The sequence below is a fragment of the Convolutriloba macropyga genome, chromosome 2 (assembly GCF_964194025.1).
Source record: "Convolutriloba macropyga chromosome 2, txConMacr16.3, whole genome shotgun sequence".
Taxonomy (NCBI): Eukaryota; Metazoa; Xenacoelomorpha; order Acoela; family Convolutidae; genus Convolutriloba; species Convolutriloba macropyga.
Window position 1 is genome coordinate 13,136,174 of NC_134469.1, and position 19,447 is coordinate 13,155,620.

The window sequence follows — 19,447 nt, forward strand, 5'->3', positions numbered from 1 at the left end:
CCGAAAAACGTCGGACGAATTGATCTTATACGAATAGCCAGCGGTTGACGTTGTCAATAGCTGCGATTTAGTAGAGGTAAAAAGAAAGAATTAATTTCTCCAATGAATAATATACAAATTACTGCACAATATATTGAATTGGAGAGGCCAGACAACGAGGTGACCCTTTCGGAGGGGCGGTGGGACGAATTTCTGTCTCCTATATAGGTTCCGTGAAACGCAAATTTAGAGACTAGTAGGCCGTACGGCTCTAAGAGAATTTAATACGGTTAGCTATATGTAATTTTATGTCGAAAAAAAATATTCATAGTCAAAAATCATTCATTCAGCAGAGCAAATAAACGAAAAATTTCTCTCGCTCAGAAAAAACTAATTCTCACTATGTAAGTCACTTTCGCTTTTAGTTCAAAATGCAGTTTTGACAAAAGCAGTGAACGGTATAAACGCAGTACTTCCGGTATAAAAATCCCCCAGAAAACGAATAGTCCTCTTCGAGTCGTACAAAAAACCAAGAGATGGCCAATAACAGCCCCAGTTATCGGTATCCGGCTATTAGAAATATTGACTAAGTTTGTAGCAATTAATTTGAACCTGAATATTCTCTGAGAGGAACTTTTCAAACTCGTCAATGAAGTCGTCCGACTCCTCCGCCCACTCCTCCTTGTGTACATCATGTCCTTGTTGAGAGGTGCTCTTAAGAGACATGAGAGGGCTAGCAGTGGCACTGGAAGACCCTGTAGCTGCACCACTCAAGCTCTCATCCACAGTGCGCGCCTGAACAACAGTTTGGCATAAAAATCACTTCCGATAAAATGTAACACAAAATGACCCCCGCCCAAGTAATAACAAAGGGACGATGATTTAAATCCATCCATCGTTCTGATGTTTTTTAAAAATTTCTTGACCCGACAACATGTACATTTGAATGAAAGCCTGACTTGTGTGCACCTGAAAAGTGTGCACCTGAACCAGATAAGCGAAGCAGAAATTGCAGTTTAACTCGCAAAAACTTGACGAAAAACCAATTCGTTTGTCGAGCAATTGAATCGAAAAACTTAACAGCACCTCAGTAATTGATGCACTTTCTTTTCTCGAAAGAGTAAATAATTAAGTTTAGAACCTGACCTGAGGCGCAAGTTCTGAATCGTTCTCAGTGTCCGAGTCAAAACTGGCTTCATCTTGCTCGTTGATGTCGTACAAGTCATGTGGGGTGTTGTCTACCGGACGTTGTATGACTTGGGCAGACTGCTGATGAGTGGCGATGTTTTCGAATGATTCGCGCATCTCCGATGGAAGTTGAGACACTAAAATACAAAAAGCGCTCTAGATCGCAAAAGCGCATATAAAACCATGAGCAGTGTTTCGACATGTATGCATACCCAACAGTGAGATTAAGAATTAATAGATGTGCCCTATGCATGTTGAAATTAATTGAGAATTGATACACTGTTGACTAAACAATTCTTGCTTTAACCTCATGCCATCTACAAAATCTTCCAGAAACGACTCAAGTTGGACAAATATAAGCAACGCCACTTCTGGCGGAAAATAAATGTTAGCTAACAACTCGTACTGATGGAAACTTACGAGCATGGAAAGCATCGTAGCAACAAAAAACATAGCCGGCAAATAGCCGCTGTTGACCCCTTGACGTACATCGGGATTGAAGCAGAAAAAAAAGAGATCGAAATTGTCCGACTTTTTAAAATCATAATTAATTCGGCTTTTAAACAGGAAGTTTAATACTAATCCCAGCTAGCAATCGCTCTTAAGAATTTTGATAACCTAATACTCTATGACTTACCGGGCTGTGTCCATTTATCACACTACTCTTGATTTTCCTCCATAGACCGTGACAGTATTCACAAAATTGCGTAATTCATTGAGATTTAAAGTATTTAAAGATTTAAAGTAAAAAATGGCACCAGTTTCCGCGCACTTTTCATTTAACTTTTAGTAATAAATTGCTGCCAATTGAACTCAGCTGCTTGAAATTGTAATTTTAGAGAGAGAATTTTAGATCACGCGAAACGCAAAAAGTCAAGGGCGTAAAAGTCATTCGAAAAGTCAAAATTGTCCAACAAAAATTTTGCATAAAAAAAGACATACACGTTTACAATAATTGCTATGAACTTCGTTCAAGAGCAATTAAAAATATTTCATTGACTAAACAAAACACTAGCCTTCGAATGGATTAAAAATGGAACGAAATTGCCACATGTTAAGTGAACAACAAAACAAAGTCAAGCGCGAGAAAACAAAATCTTCTCCAACATTGTTCTCTCTCTCTAATTTAAAATTAAAGTACAAAAATTTAATGCCGCAAAACCACTCGCTTTTTCGCTTCATTTCCTGTTTCCATGTGACCCAAAAAATCAATTTAATTTGACTTCAAAACCACAACCATGAAAATGCGCGGACAAATCATTTAAAAAGACAGCGCCCGTGGTGTAGGATATTAGGCGAAAACTAGATTAGGTGAAAGGAATTTTTGTAGCCATGAGGCAAAAATTCTGAACTAAAGTTTTGCGGAAAATAGGCCAATCCCAATTAAAACAATTAAAGGAGGCATTGCAATATCCACTTCATAACAACCTAATTAAAATTGTCCAGAATTTCCGAATTTTGAGCATTTTCACGATGTAGTTTATTTTGGCCGTTATAACACCCGAGTAAAAGATGCGAAACAATGAAAACAGCTATACATTTTAAACTTCTTTTTACAACTCGTTGGCATATAAAGACGACTAATGGGAACACGTGATACCTTTATGGCATCAAGTGGATTTTGAAGTACCTCTTAAGTGTTTTAATTGCTATTCGACTAATTTCCAGAAAACTTTAGTTCAGGATTTTTGCCAAATGGCTACAAAAATTTCTTTCGCCAAAAGGAACTTTCGACTAATATCCCGTCCCCAGCGCCCAATTCAAACAGCGCCCAATACAATTCAAACTCTTTATTTGTTTATCCCCTTTCGAAAGCAAAAAGTCATCAGCAAAATGCGTGAAAACATCTTCAAAACATAGCCGGCAGATTGCCTTAATAGCTGCGAAAGAATAGACCTGCGTGCCATATAATAGAGATAGAAACAGATAAAGATCTAAATTGAAAAAAAATTGACGCCGCTCAAAAAACTAGGTAAAAAACATTCAGCGATAAATTAATAAAGCTTGTTAAAATTCATTCCGCAGAAGCCTCTTATTAGGGACCTTTGCTGCACAAATGAGTTCCTTTGACCTTAAACAAATTCAAATTAAACTTAAGTTTTAAAGTGCAAAAGTCATTTTATTGAGTGAGGTAAGTCACGTATGATCAAAATCTAATCACGCAAATAACCTAAAAACTTTTGCTAAAGCGAGTGAGAAATGACGTCACGCGCGCAAATGCCGTTAGTGAGAGGAAGAAGTCATTCAGAAAATTTGACGTTTTCAGCTTTGCTGTGTGAACAAATGTAAAACGAAAAAAGAACGTCAGGCGACGAAACAAAAATCATAGCAGGACAAGTCCTGACGTACAATTCAAAGAATTTTCATTGACTAAACAGAAAAACTAGACCTAGAACGGACTAAGAATGGATTGGGAAAACCATTTTTAAAAAAAAATCATCAAAAAAATAAGAAAAAAACAGAAAATCAATGTCAAAATGCCGCATGTGAACAAAAAAACCACTAGCGAGAAATGAAAATTGAATTCAAACAAAAAACTAGGCCGATAATGAGCTGTGAATGGATTGGAAAAACCATTTAGAAAAAAATCCGATCCAAAAAATTGAAAAAACAGTAAAAATCAGAGTGAAATTGACGCATGTGAACAAAAAACCGCTACCGAGAAACCGAATTTATGTTCAAACACCGTTTTCTCACTCTACTTTCAAATTAGAGCGAAAAAAATTCACGCCGCAAAACCACTCGCATTTTCGCTCCATTTCCTGTTTCAGCGTGACCAAAATCACTACTCCAATTTGACTTCAAAAATCATGAAAATGTGTGAACAGATCTTTAAAAAAAAGACAGCGCCCCAATACAATTCAAATTCTTTGAATTGTAAAAAACCAAGAGCACCGCAATATAGCTTTGCTCAGCTTACAGCTTCGCAGCTATAAAAAGACAGCACACCAATACAAACCATATCTTTGGATTGTAAAAAAGGAGAGCGCTTAAAAAATAGCAGTTGAAAGTATGACGGCGGCTTTTGAAAACACGTAGAGCTTTTGAACCAAAATTTAAAGAATCAGGGAAAAGCGGAACAATCGGGTAACATATTAGATTTCATTTGTTTTAGCCAGGGAAATAAAAGCCTTCATGAAAACTCTAAACATTTGACTCAATCAATAAGCCAAAATATTCTTACTTAGTCCAAATTTTTATAAGAATAGTTAAGTAAACTGAGTGGTAAAATGAATCCAGCCTCCAATTTAGGATATCAAGACAAAACAGTCAGTATCCTAATAAATCTTAATAAGTAATGCCGTTAAGCTGCAATGGCGCGACTCTATCGGTTAATACTATATTCCCATTTCTTTCTTTTAACCTTCACTTTGTCACTAAAAGACATAAATTTATTGAATTAACTTTGAAGTATAAACGAAAAACGTGAAAACTGAAAGAAGTATAACAAGAAAACTCTTTCACCAATTCACAAATTTGCATTGCCCAAATCAAAAACTGGACAAACAAAGTCTATGAATAGACGTTGAAAAGCAATTGGAAACCACGTGTGTATCCAAGGGTTCGCTCAACTCAAGAAGTACCCGCTCAGCTATCAGAGCCCTATAATTGTCTATACTAAAATTGCCCTGTAATCAGAGCCCATTATTATGCGTACTTAAAAACTTACGTACGCATAAATATGGCTTCAAACGTCCTTCGAGAGCAATTAATAGTGGAAAAAGTCAAGCAGCCACATGTGAACGAAAATTTCTCTCCAAAACAAAAACTTTCAAACAACGTTTTCTCACTCGAAAGTCAAGCATAAAGAACTCTCGATTAGCTAGTGAACAAAAAAACTAGTACAAACGGCTCAAAAATCAGGACAAAAATTCTTAAGAATGCAGACAATAAGGAAACATACCCGGCAGATTGCCGGAAAATAGCCGCCATTGATTCCAATAAGCATGATTAGGATTGAAAGAAGATATTGAAAAAAAAGAGATTTTTTGTACAAAAAATCATTTTTTAAGTCCGATTTATTTTGATGGCATTTCGTAGTTGAACATACTTCTGTTTCTTAGAGAGAGGCTATAGGGTTACTATCAATACCAATAAGCATTAGAGATGGTAACTAAGACTTATAGGAACGACGTTCAATTAGCGGGCATCTAAAATTGGGCTTTATGGGTTTATCCCGTTTCTACTTCTGACTTCAATTTTTTATACTGACTCTGTTCATTTTGAATTGCTTTGCTGAGCAACTGATGTTCAAAATCAGTTTTAGCAGAATGAGAGAAGAGAGAAACTAGCCTAGAGAAGTCAAAAAGATTTTACGGAAAATGTTGAAAAAGCGGCAAAATCAGGTAAAGCGAAATATTTTTTTATTCGACGATGTAAAAAAAAATAGGAGCGCTATAATAGCCGTCTGAGAAGATGAGGGCGGCCATTAAACAATTTCATGAAAATTACGGCAGCCTTTTTAATAAACACAACTCAAAATCAATATCAACAAAATCAATAGATCACCAAATAAACAAAAACAACCAAACTCAAACAAAAGAAGGCCTTAACTGCTATAAAAGGTGGCAACAAGAGCTAAAAAGCCTTCAACAGGTCAAAATGGCCAAAATTATCTAAAGTCAAATATTTGCCTCAGATGGTTAAGGATTCTTCAAAACATACGATAACTAGCCAAGAAAAGTGAGACAAAAAATTGTCTCAAGTGGCTGAATAAGTTAAGATATAAAAACAAAAACAAAAAGGCGGACGTGATCAAAAAATATCGCCCTCTTATAAAATATTTTTTACACGTACGTTTTCCGCTCTCGTAGAATACTGAAAGAACAAAACCACTCTCTTTTGCTCTGCTTCTGATTTTTTTTTCCTCAGCAGCTTTAACTAAACACTCGTTTTTACGTGCGAAATTTGACTTTGGATCCTGTGAAAAGAGAAATCACCGTCCAAAAATAAACGGCAGAATTTCAAATACTCGAACGTGGAAATTGAACAAAAGTAACATAATAACATAACCGACGAACGTCGGACGACATCTCTAAGAACCGCCCTACTCACCATAAGCAAAAGACTCCAAAACATTTTCTGTGAATCGCATACTTGGAGACTATTGAGCTGAAAGGCTCTAAATGCACTTAATTCCCGCTGGGCGCTACCTGTTTATCCCGTTTTTGAGGACGAAAAGTCAAATGGGTCAGACGAAAAATTGGTCAAGCAAAAAATCGCATTAAAAAGACGGAAAGGAAAATTAAATTTATTGTCAATTAACATAATTAACAATTAATATAATTGCTACAATCTTCCTTTGAGAGCAATTAATGAATCTGCTTAATTATACTAATCATTTTGAGACAATAAAAGGAAAATCAACAATGGACATGCATCTGACAAGCTGGCAAAGCTTTTTTTTTACAAAGTGCGAGCACAAACAACTATTGGCAAAAAGATCTGGTGCAGAAAACCCGACAAAAAAGTTCTTAGAGAAAACCGAGGAAAGTAAATGAAGGTCAAAGTCAAAAAATTACATAATTTCCTGAACAACCTTATGCACAAAATGCCACCTACCAATCATTGCTTTGAAAATAAAACCTTAATTACTTTTTCTGCTCGAGCCTTCACCCGCCCAACACATGTTAGAAACAGTTTAAACAAAAAAGTAAAGAACAAAATCCAAAAAAATTAGAAAATTGTAGTATTTATTTCAGACGGGTGCCCTGTCTAGCTTTCAGCGGCACCTCTTGGGAACAATACCTACAGAATAACTCTAAATTGCAATTACAAATTATTGAATAATAAAAACTGCAGCGAGAAGCTCAAAATCAGAAATAGGCAAACAAAATTGGCCGAAAATTGCTTCAAATTACCAAAAGATCTTGAACAAAACCAACTGAAAATCAAAATCAATTAAATCGAAAGGCAGGGAAAACGGTGAGAACAAGCAAGAAGAAATTGTAGAAGAATACAAAAATTATTATAAAAAGTAAAACATAGCAAAATGGTGAAAATGGCTCAAATTGAATCGAAGTATATTATTTGCGTCAGACATTCAAAAAAGCTGCCAAACTCACTATTACTAGTTTAGATAAATGCGACAAAGAACTTAAATTGAAAAAATAGAGTAATAAAAAGAACTGCTCTGAAAAAGCCGCACGTGATCAATAAAACAATTCGCTCGCTTAGAAGAAAATAACCGACTAACGTCGGGCGAATTGCTCTCAAACGATCGGCGAGCGGTTGGCTTCGTCAGTAGCTAGCCAAGGTTTAGTGAGACTAGCTTTAGATTTATTGAAGGGGCGTCAGGTGAGCGCAGCGGGGGTGCAAAAGTGGATTGTGGGGACTGATGTGGGGGCGGTGGGTGGATGGGATCAATTATCAATTTCTAAGAACCGCCCTTGACACCATAAACATAAGTCTCCAAAACAGTTTCTGTTAATCGCATACTTGACCACTAGTGGGCTATAAGAGAACTTAATTCAAACTGGGGGCTACCTCTTTATCCCCGTTTCCGAAGACGAAAGTTAAATGGGTCAGACGAAAAATCGGCCGAGCGAAAAGTTGCATAAAAGAGGCAAACAGAATTAATATATTTGCTACAAATTGCTTTTGAGAGCAATTAACAATAATTTCCTAAAAATTGCCTGTTAAGTAATGTATGATAAAAACATTTCTACTAGAACTCACTGTTAATGAGGATCAGAGATCATGACATTACGCCACATAACAGCAGCTTAATTGCAGCATCAACAAAAAGAGAGCGAGAGAGAGAGAGAAAACCTTAACGAGAAAGAGAAGGAAAGAAACCCTAACCCATAGAGAGAGAAAGAGATAGGAATATTTTCCATGATGAGATTCGACACTAAATTAAAAAGAAGTTTTCCACTTCTTAGTGAAAAAGTTCAAACCCATTTTTTGTCTCGCAGTTCTGTCAAGTAACCCATCTCCGAGAATTAAAAAGTTTCGTTGGCCAGTAATGGTCGTTAAACTCAGAAAAGGACAAAATATTGAAAAATTTTGGAAACAATTGCAAACTTTTACAAAATCTTGCTAAAATTTATTTTTTTTAATATCTTAAGAACAATTTCATTGTCTCAAGAGACTATCCAGTATCCCTGTTGCAAGCTGGGCGCTACCTGTTTATCCCGTTTTTGAGGACGAAAAGTCAAATGGGTCAGACGAAAAATTGGTCAAGCAAAAAATCGCATTAAAAAGACGGAAAGGAAAATTAAATTTATTGTCAATTAACATAATTAACAATTAATATAATTGCTACAATCTTCCTTTGAGAGCAATTAATGAATCTGCTTAATTATACTAATCATTTTGAGACAATAAAAGGAAAATCAACAATGGACATGCATCTGACAAGCTGGCAAAGCTTTTTTTTTACAAAGTGCGAGCACAAACAACTATTGGCAAAAAGATCTGGTGCAGAAAACCCGACAAAAAAGTTCTTAGAGAAAACCGAGGAAAGTAAATGAAGGTCAAAGTCAAAATATTACATAATTTCCTGAACAACCTTATGCACAAAATGCCACCTACCAATCATTGCTTTGAAAATAAAACCTTAATTACTTTTTCTGCTCGAGCCTTCACCCGCCCAACACATGTTAGAAACAGTTTAAACAAAAAAGTAAAGAACAAAATCCAATAAAATTAGAAAATTGTAGTATTTATTTCAGACGGGTGCTCTGTCTAGCTTTCAGCGGCACCTCTTGGGAACAATACCTACAGAATAACTCTAAATTGCAATTACAAATTATTGAACAATAAAAACTGCAGCGAGAAGCTCAAAATCAGAAATAGGCAAACAAAATTGGCCGAAAATTGCTTCAGATTACCAAAAGATCTTGAACAAAACCAACTGAAAATCAAAATCAATTAAATCGAAAGGCAGGGAAAACGGTGAGAACAAGCAAGAAGAAATTGTAGAAGAATACAAAAATTACTATAAAAAGTAAAACATAGCAAAATGGTGAAAATGGCTCAAATTGAATCGAAGTATATTATTTGCGTCAGACATTCAAAAAAGCTGCCAAACTCACTATTACTAGTTTAGGTGAATGCGACAAAGAACTTTAATTGAAAAAATAGAGTAATAAAAAAAACTGCTCTGAAAAAGCCGCACGTGATCAAAACAATTCGCTCGCTTAGAAGAAAATAACCGACTAACGTCGGGCGAATTGCTCTCAAACGATCGGCGAGCGGTTGGCTTCGTCAGTAGCTAGCCACGGTTTAGTGAGACTAGCTTTAGATTTATTGAAGGGGCGTCAGGTGAGCGCAGCGGGGGTGCAAAAGTGGATTGTGGGGACTGATGTGGGGGCGGTGGGTGGATGGGATCAATTATCAATTTCTGAGAACCGCCCTTGACACCATAAATATAAGTCTCCAAAACAGTTTCTGTTAATCGCATACTTGACCACTAGTGGGCTATAAGAGAACTTAATTCAAACTGGGGGCTACCTCTTTATCCCCGTTTCCGAAGACGAAAGTTAAATGGGTCAGACGAAAAATCGGCCGAGCGAAAAGTTGCATAAAAGAGGCAAACAGAATTAATATATTTGCTACAAATTGCTTTTGAGAGCAATTAACAATAATTTCCTAAAAATTGCCTGTTAAGTAATGTATGATAAAAACATTTCTACTAGAACTCACTGTTAATGAGGATCAGAGATCATGACATTACGCCACATAACAGCAGCTTAATTGCAGCATCAACAAAAAGAGAGCGAGAGAGAGAGAGAAAACCTTAACGAGAAAGAGAAGGAAAGAAACCCTAACCCATAGAGAGAGAAAGAGATAGGAATATTTTCCATGATGAGATTCGACACTAAATTAAAAAGAAGTTTTCCACTTCTTAGTGAAAAAGTTCAAACCCATTTTTTGTCTCGAAGTTCTGTCAAGTAACCCATCTCCGAGAATTAAAAAGTTTCGTTGGCCAGTAATGGTCGTTAAACTCAGAAAAGGACAAAATATTGAAAAATTTTGGAAACAATTGCAAACTTTTACAAAATCTTGCTAAAATTTATTTTTTTAATATCTTAAGAACAATTTCATTGTCTCAAGAGACTATCCAGTATCCCTGTTGCAAGCTGGGCGCTACCTGTTTATCCCGTTTTTGAGGACGAAAAGTCAAATGGGTCAGACGAAAAATTGGTCAAGCAAAAAATCGCATTAAAAAGACGGAAAGGAAAATTAAATTTATTGTCAATTAACATAATTAACAATTAATATAATTGCTACAATCTTCCTTTGAGAGCAATTAATGAATCTGCTTAATTATACTAATCATTTTGAGACAATAAAAGGAAAATCAACAATGGACATGCATCTGACAAGCTGGCAAAGCTTTTTTTTTACAAAGTGCGAGCACAAACAACTATTGGCAAAAAGATCTGGTGCAGAAAACCCGACAAAAAAGTTCTTAGAGAAAACCGAGGAAAGTAAATGAAGGTCAAAGTCAAAATATTACATAATTTCCTGAACAACCTTATGCACAAAATGCCACCTACCAATCATTGCTTTGAAAATAAAACCTTAATTACTTTTTCTGCTCGAGCCTTCACCCGCCCAACACATGTTAGAAACAGTTTAAACAAAAAAGTAAAGAACATAATCCAAAAAAATTAGAAAATTGTAGTATTTATTTCAGACGGGTGCCCTGTCTAGCTTTCAGCGGCACCTCTTGGGAACAATACCTACAGAATAACTCTAAATTGCAATTACAAATTATTGAACAATAAAAACTGCAGCGAGAAGCTCAAAATCAGAAATAGGCAAACAAAATTGGCCGAAAATTGCTTCAAATTACCAAAAGATCTTGAACAAAACCAACTGAAAATCAAAATCAATTAAATCGAAAGGCAGGGAAAACGGTGAGAACAAGCAAGAAGAAATTGTAGAAGAATACAAAAATTACTATAAAAAGTAAAACATAGCAAAATGGTGAAAATGGCTCAAATTGAATCGAAGTATATTATTTGCGTCAGACATTCAAAAAAGCTGCCAAACTCACTATTACTAGTTTAGATAAATGCGACAAAGAACTTTAATTGAAAAAATAGAGTAATAAAAAAAACTGTTCTGAAAAAGCCGCACGTGATCAAAACAATTCGCTCGCTTAGAAGAAAATAACCGACTAACGTCGGGCGAATTGCTCTCAAACGATCGGCGAGCGGTTGGCTTCGTCAGTAGCTAGCCACGGTTTAGTGAGACTAGCTTTAGATTTATTGAAGGGGCGTCAGGTGAGCGCAGCGGGGGTGCAAAAGTGGATTGTGGGGACTGATGTGGGGGCGGTGGGTGGATGGGATCAATTATCAATTTCTAAGAACCGCCCTTGACACCATAAATATAAGTCTCCAAAACAGTTTCTGTTAATCGCATACTTGACCACTAGTGGGCTATAAGAGAACTTAATTCAAACTGGGGGCTACCTCTTTATCCCCGTTTCCGAAGACGAAAGTTAAATGGGTCAGACGAAAAATCGGCCGAGCGAAAAGTTGCATAAAAGAGGCAAACAGAATTAATATATTTGCTACAAATTGCTTTTGAGAGCAATTAACAATAATTTCCTAAAAATTGCCTGTTAAGTAATGTATGATAAAAACATTTCTACTAGAACTCACTGTTAATGAGGATCAGAGATCATGACATTACGCCACATAACAGCAGCTTAAGTGCAGCATCAACAAAAAGAGAGCGAGAGAGAGAGAGAAAACCTTAACGAGAAAGAGAAGGAAAGAAACCCTAACCCATAGAGAGAGAAAAAGATAGGAATATTTTCCATGATGAGATTCGACACTAAATTAAAAAGAAGTTTTCCACTTCTTAGTGAAAAAGTTCAAACCCTTTTTTTGTCTCGAAGTTCTGTCAAGTAACCCATCTCCGAGAATTAAAAAGTTTCGTTGGCCAGTAATGGTCGTTAAACTCAGAAAAGGACAAAATATTGAAAAATTTTGGAAACAATTGCAAACTTTTACAAAATCTTGCTAAATTTTTTTTTTAATATCTTAAGAACAATTTCATTGTCTCAAGAGACTATCCAGTATCCCTGTTGCAAGCCCGAAATAATTTCACCGGCTCATAAAGATCAATACACTTGGAACACGATCAAAATTCCATAAAATGAAAAAAAAAATAAAATTTATTTGAAACAAAATTTACCAAAACTGGAGTCATAACAAAAATTGATCACAATCCCATTAACTCTAGAAACTTTTTAGCAGCTTATTAACAAATCTTTCAGATCCCAGGGCCCCTGGTGCCCGAAAAAATTCAAAAACATGAAATTGCAAATATTTTAATATAGCTTAAAATTGTGATATTGAAATCTTGAAAAACATTCCATTACATCTAAAAACTATGCAGTAAAATCTTTTCAAACCTAGAGGAAGTTCAGTGGCTCTTGAGGCTAGAGAAACCTAAAAATGACGAACAATTTCAAAAAACTTGTTTTATAAAAGTTTTGTAAAAAAAATTGCTAAAACTTGTGATTTTAAAAAGTTGAAAATTAATCCATGACCAACAAAAACTTTGTAAAAACTTATTATCAAACCGTAATGGAGGTTTCCTGACCCTTGAGGCGCAAAAAAAACCTGAATAATGGATATAGATGTCAAAAAAAATGAAAAAAATTGTCAAAGAAATGTTAAAATTCATGATGATAAAATCTCGCAAGAAATTCCATTACATCTAGAAAATATACAGTACCTTTTTTCAAAACCTAGAGGAGTTTCCGTGGCTCTTGAAACGTAAAAAGCTAAAAAACGACAAACATTTCCAAAAAAACTTGAAAAAAAAACAAGTTATAAAAAATTGCTAAAATTTGTGACACTAAAAAGTTGAAAAACTATTCCATGATCAATAAAAATTAGTAAGTAACTTATTATCAAACCCCATAGGATATTTTCTGGCCACCGGGTCTGGAAAGACCTGAATAAAGAAAAAATAAATGTCAATAAATTTGAAAATAGCACGTTTTATGAAAAAAAAATGCTTAAATTCGTGATGTTAAAATGTTGAAATCACTCCATTACCGCTAGAAACTATGTAGGAACCTGAGGAACTATTATTGGCACCTAGAGGAGGTTCCTTACACCTAGGGCTGAAACAAAAATCAAAAAAAATTCGAAAATTTTTAAAAAGACGAAAATTGCAAAATATTAATTTGCGTTTTTAGCGAGCGGTTGTTCGTCAGTAGCTAGCCACGGTTTAGTGAGACTAGCTTTAGATTTATTGAAGGGGCGTCAGGTGAGCGCAGCTGGGGTGCAAAAGTGGATTGTGGGGACTGATGTGGGGGCGGTGGGTGGATGGGATCAATTATCAATTTCTAAGAACCACCCTTGACACCATAAATATAAGTCTCCAAAACAGTTTCCGTTAATCGCATACTTGACCACTAGTGGGCTATAAGAGAACTTAATTCAAACTGGGGGCTAACTCTTTATCCCGTTTCCGAAGACGAGAGTTAAATGGGTCAGACGAAAAATCGGCCAAGCGAAAAGTTGCATAAAAGAGGCAAACAGAATTAATATATTTGCAACAAATTGCTTTTGAGAGCAATTAACAATAATTTCCTAAAAATTGCCTGTTAAGTAATGTATGATAAAAACATTTCTACTAGAACTCACTGTTAATGAGGATCAGAGATGATGACATTACGCCACATAACAGCAGCTGAAGTGCAGCATCAACAAAAAGAGAGCGAGAGAGAGAGAGAGAGAAAACCTTAACGAGAAAGAGAAGGAAAGAAACCCTAACCCATAGAGAGAAAGAGATAGGAATATTCTCCATGATGAGATTCGACACTAAAATAAAAAGAAGTTTTCCACTTCTTAGTGAAAAAGTTCAAACCCATTTTTTGTCTCGAAGTTCTGTCAAGTAACCCATCTCCGAGAATTAAAAAGTTTCGTTGGCCAGTAATGGTCGTTAAACTCAAAAAAGGACAAAATATTGAAAAATTTTGGAAACAATTGCAAACTTTTACAAAATCTTGCTAAAATTTATTTTTTTAATATCTTAAGAACAATTTCATTGTCTCAAGAGACTATCCAGTATCCCTGTTGCAAGCCCGAAATAATTTCACCGGCTCATAAAGATCAATACACTTGGAACACGATCAAAATTTTCCATAATTTGAAAAAAAATAAATTTTATCCAAAACAAAATTTACCAAAACTGGAGTCATAACAAATATTGATCACAATCCCATTAACTGTAGAAACTTTTTAGCAGCTTATTAACAAATCTTGGAGATCCCAGGGCCCCTGGTGCCCGAAAAAATTCAAAAACATGAAATTGCAAATATTTTAATATAGCTTAAAATTGTGATATTAAAATCTTGAAAAACATTCCATTACATCTAAAAACTATGCAGTAAAATCTTTTCAAACCTAGAGGAAGTTCAGTGGCTCTTGAGGCTAGAGAAACCTAAAAATGACGAACAATTTCAAAAAACTTGTTTTATAAAAGTTTTGTAAAAAAAAAATTGCTAAAACTTGTGATTTTAAAAAGTTGAAAATTAATCCATGACCAACAGAAACTTTGTAAAAACTTATTATCAAACCGTAACGGAGGTTTCCTGACCTTTGAGGCGCAAAAAAACCTGAATAATGGATATAGATGTCAAAAAAATGAAAAAAAAATTGGCAAAAATTGTCAAAGAAATGTTAACATTCGTGATGATAAAATCTCGCAAGAAATTCCAATACATCTAGAAATTATACAGTACCTTTTTTCAAAACCTAGAGGAGTTTCCGTGGCTCTTGAAACGTAAAAAGCTAAAAAACGACAAAAATTTCCAAAGAAACTTGAAAAAAAAACAAGTTTTATAAAAAAAATTGCTAAAATTTGTGGCATTAAAAAGTTGAAAAACTATTCCATGATCAATAAAAATTAGTAAGTAACTTATTATCAAACCCCATAGAATATTTTCTGGCCACCGGGTCTGGAAAGACCTGAATAAAGAAAAAACAAATGTCAATAAATTTGAAAATAGCACGTTTTGTGAAAAAAATGCTTAAATTCGTGATGTTAAAATGTTGAAATCATTCCATTACCGCTAGAAACTATGTAGGAACCTGAAGAACTATTATTGGCACCTAGAGGAGGTTCCTTACACCTAGGACTGAAACAAAAATAAAAAAAAACTCGAAAATTTTTAAAAAGATTGACAAAAATTGCAAAATATTAATTTGCGTGTTTTTAGCGAGCGGTTGTTCGTCAGTAGCTAGAAACGGAGAGGGGGGTCTGTGCACCGAGGGCCTGATGGGGTGGGGGTTGCAACAGTAGGGTGGGGTTAACAGCGCGGGGGGTGGGGGCAATAGTGGCGGTGGGGTCAACAGTGGAGAGGTATTCAAACCTCTAAGAACTGCCCTTCACACCATAAGTATAAGTCTCCAAAACAGTTTGAGCTGAAACAGACCTGAAAGGCTCTAAGAGCACTTAATGTCCGCTGGGAAATATCTGTTTATACCACTTTTGACGACGAAAACGTCAGACAAAAAAGCGGTTAAGCGAAAAATCGCATTAAAAAAGACCGACAGGACTAATATAATCGCTACAAACTTCGTTTGAGAGCAATTAATAAGGGCGGCTATTAAACATTAATTATTTTTGATCCCTTAGCGACAGAAGTGGTAGCTCAAAACCTATACTGCTGTACTGATAGTAAAGATCGATACAACTTAGAGTCACTTCAATTTTTAATTTCGTGAAAAAAACAAAAGCAAGCAATTTTTAACCATAAAATTAGCTGTCAAAATACCGGAAAAAATTACGGGGGGTGCAAAATCGTTTGCGCATTTACTTTAAAACTCACTTTTATTTTGAAACGTTCACGTAGAGATTTCTGTGCAATAACCCAATGCCCTCAGGCTCTAACAGTTGACCCCCTTTTTGAGGACAAAAAGTCAAAGCAGTGAAAAAAAAACAAAAATCGTAGAAAAACTCGACAGGACAAATAATTGGCATAAAATTAATTTGAGGGCAAAATTAATTTTGAAACAAAAATTGCATCCCCACGTGCTGTTTACAATCCAGCGCTGGGTATCACTAGAGTTCGCCATACACTGTTCACGAACTTCATCAAATTCAAATCAAACCGAGTTGTTTTTATTATTAAACAGTTCGAATCCTTACAATAATTTTCCTTGAGCTCTTTTTCCAACTTGTCCACTGCTTCTTGTGCCTTCTGCAGACTAAACAGCTGTTTGAAGTCGGGTCTCAATTGCTCAATTGTATCTGAGATCATGTATTCGACGTCAGTAGGCAAACTAGCCTCAGAAGATGACATATTGGAACGCATGGCGTCCACTAAAGAAGTAGGCGGAGGCTTGTCCGCTTTCTCAGATTCTTCTGCCGTATCGTTTCCACCAGCGTCTGGTTTGTCAACCTTCGAGTTTTCAGTAGACTGAGCTTTGAACCATTCTCGTTTGTAACAGAGGTATCGCTAAAAACACAGGATATTAAATATACTAAAATTTTTGTTCAAAATGCAATTAAAATTGTCTTTATGCTCGAGAAACATTAGCCAATCAATAATAAGATAGAAACATAAACCGACTAAGATCGGATGAACCCCTCTAGAACGACAAGCTGTGACTCGATTTAATTTTAGCATGTAAAGTGATAGTAGCCTGGTTAAATTCCGTAAATTAAGATTTAGATTAACTAATGGAATCATTTTGGTTCATTTTTGATTAGACTTTTAGTAGAACATTCTAAAATTGCGAGAGAGAATTATACATCTTATACTTGAATGTAACAAAGTCACTCAAAAAACCAAATCCCTCAAGCACATTATACAAATTCTCGAAAAAACGGTTAGGCGAAAACTTCAAACTTCGTTTGAGAGCAACTGATCAGTACACGCTTATATTATGAAAAATGAGGCAAGAAACTCTAGTAGTCGAGCTGTTCGTGTTCTTTCAAATTTGAACGCTTCATATTCTTAAGAGGAAAATTGAGTACAAATATAAAGTCTTTCAAGATTGCAAGTCGAGGAAAAAGTTAATCATAGTTTTCCAAAGCAGCCACAAGCTTGATTTTGGTAGATTTAGCTCTTAATGTTAGTCGAGCGCCAGACGAAAAATAAACCTTTCAGCCTAAAATTGTAACCAGCGTAACCATGTCAAAAAATAATAAAGTTAGAGTACAACGGAGGTAAGAAGCCGCTGAAAACATATTGGAAAACATTTGCTCTAAAGCTAGAGTTAAAACTGCAGAAAAATATGAAGTTTGAAGATTGCATGATAAAGAATTTTGAACTTTAGACTTTGAAGGCGAATTTCAAAGTAAATTTTATAGTGCATTTGGACCAGAAATTCTCCTTAACGAATTGAAAGAAATCCTCAAAAAATACTTTGATCATTGTGGTAGTCCTGTCAAAAATCACAATAAAATTGCTAGTTTTATCGCACTAATAGTTAAGATTAGCGCCAAAAGTCAAATTGCAGGCACGGTCACAAAAGTATTAGAAATATACCCCATTAACCTCGGGCAAACGACTCTCAAACCTCAAACGACTGGAGAGCGGTTGGCTTTTTTGTTTATCATGTTTTTGAGGACAAGAAGTCGAAAGCGAGACACAAAAACGGAAAAAGTTCGGTATGAAAAATACCACAGGAATAATATAATTGCTATAATTTTTGTTTGACAGCAATTATATATTGGTTTTCATAACGGTTTACGTCGGGGCTACACCGCTAAGGAACAAATGGAAAAAACCATTTTTGGAAAAATTGAGAACTCTGAAAAAGTGTTAATTCAAAGCAAAATTGTCAAATTATATAGGTTCGAAAGCAATTGAAACCAGTGTTAGTCTCAAAACTATTAGAACTTTAGTTTTTGGAAACTCACGTAAATGAGTATCAGAGTAGCTGATAACAAATTCAAAACATCTAACTTTTGCTCAGATTGAACTGCAAAAAACTCTAAATCGAGATGACAAAAAGCAGCAGAAATTTGTTAATCAAAATTGCTCGCTCTCGCACTAGTTATTCGCGCAAAAAAATGGAGCACCTCAATGCTTCAGAAAGCCAAACATTAAGAAAAACACATTTTCAATAAAATTATAAAATTTCTTAAAAATTAAAAGTGAACACTTAACGAAAGATTCAAGATTAAAGTCGGGGAAAGGCATACTGTGAGATATCTGTTGCTCATGGAACTTGATCCCAATTGCCCATATATAAGTTTAAAAAATTTGGCTGAGATTTTATTGTCTTACCATGCTTACAATCTTTTCTAGCTTCCTAGCTGACAACTTATAAAATCTTTGCTGAAAATGACCAAGGAGTTCACGCTTTCTGGGTGAATTAACACGTGAACCTAGATTTCCACCTAATTTCAGCATTGTGCTTCCAAAGATCTCTCAAAATCACTATAATGTCGGTAGACCGAGTTTCTTGTTTCAGCCAGCGGATACGGGTTCTAGCCTACAAATCCCCAAATCTAATCGACCAGGTAAACAGAGTCTTGGAATGCAACTATATTATTATCCAGTTTCTAATCTCTCTCTTAAATTATTTATTCTTTTTCCAGAACCTTTAGACATAATTATACTGCATTCTGATTGGTGAATAAATTTACTGCCTTATATCAATTTAAATACATATCAATTATGAATTTTATAAGCATCAAAGGATATTTAGGATGCGGCGAATTAGAGATTCGTCATAATCACTCGAAATGAATCATTGGGAATGCAAAAATTTGCCAAATATTAGCTTACCATTAGATCAGTAGGCAATTTTAAATAATTAAAGAATCGAAAGAAATCTTAATGACCAATTTAGTATATTTTAAAAACTCTTATTGGCAATAACTGATCATTGCCAAAGTTTTTCATGCCAAAATCAAAATATGGTTGTAGCTATAAACAGATGAAACTTTGAACGCTTCCTTTTATTCTTCAGATATTTGACTGATCCACAGATTAATTCCCACTTTATTGAAATCATTAAAGTTATCCAATTCACGTTGCTTCCTTCCATCAGGTTCTCTCAACTAACCTTCAGTTAGAGTGACACAAATTCACATGACCTTATCTCTTTGAATTAAAGAAACGTCAATTTCAGAGTGATGCAGTCATCTTTGAGAGTGAGGAAAGTCGCGTGTGATCAAATACTTCACGCGAAAAACTTGCTCCACTGAAAATCAAAAATGACGTCCCGCACTCAATTCAGTTGAAATTGCATGAATAAATAAACAAAAGGCAGATTTGCAGTGATTGTGACGTCATATGGTGGTATCAAAAACCTTGACGATGAAATAAAAAACATAGCAG

The 19,447-nt window shown here is 35.2% G+C and overlaps 1 protein-coding gene across 1 annotated transcript in view; it reads right to left on the reverse strand.

The window, feature by feature from the left end:
• The window catches only part of LOC142356623 (regulator of nonsense transcripts 2-like), a 75,275-nt gene that overhangs the window by 12,562 nt on the left and 43,266 nt on the right, over positions 1-19,447 (reverse strand). The window contains exons 15-17 of the mRNA XM_075408480.1: positions 16,300-16,609; positions 1,126-1,304; positions 592-774 (exon numbers count right to left, since the gene is read on the reverse strand). Coding sequence (XP_075264595.1) covers positions 592-774; positions 1,126-1,304; positions 16,300-16,609 — 672 coding nt within the window. The remainder of the gene's footprint in view (positions 1-591; positions 775-1,125; positions 1,305-16,299; positions 16,610-19,447) is intronic.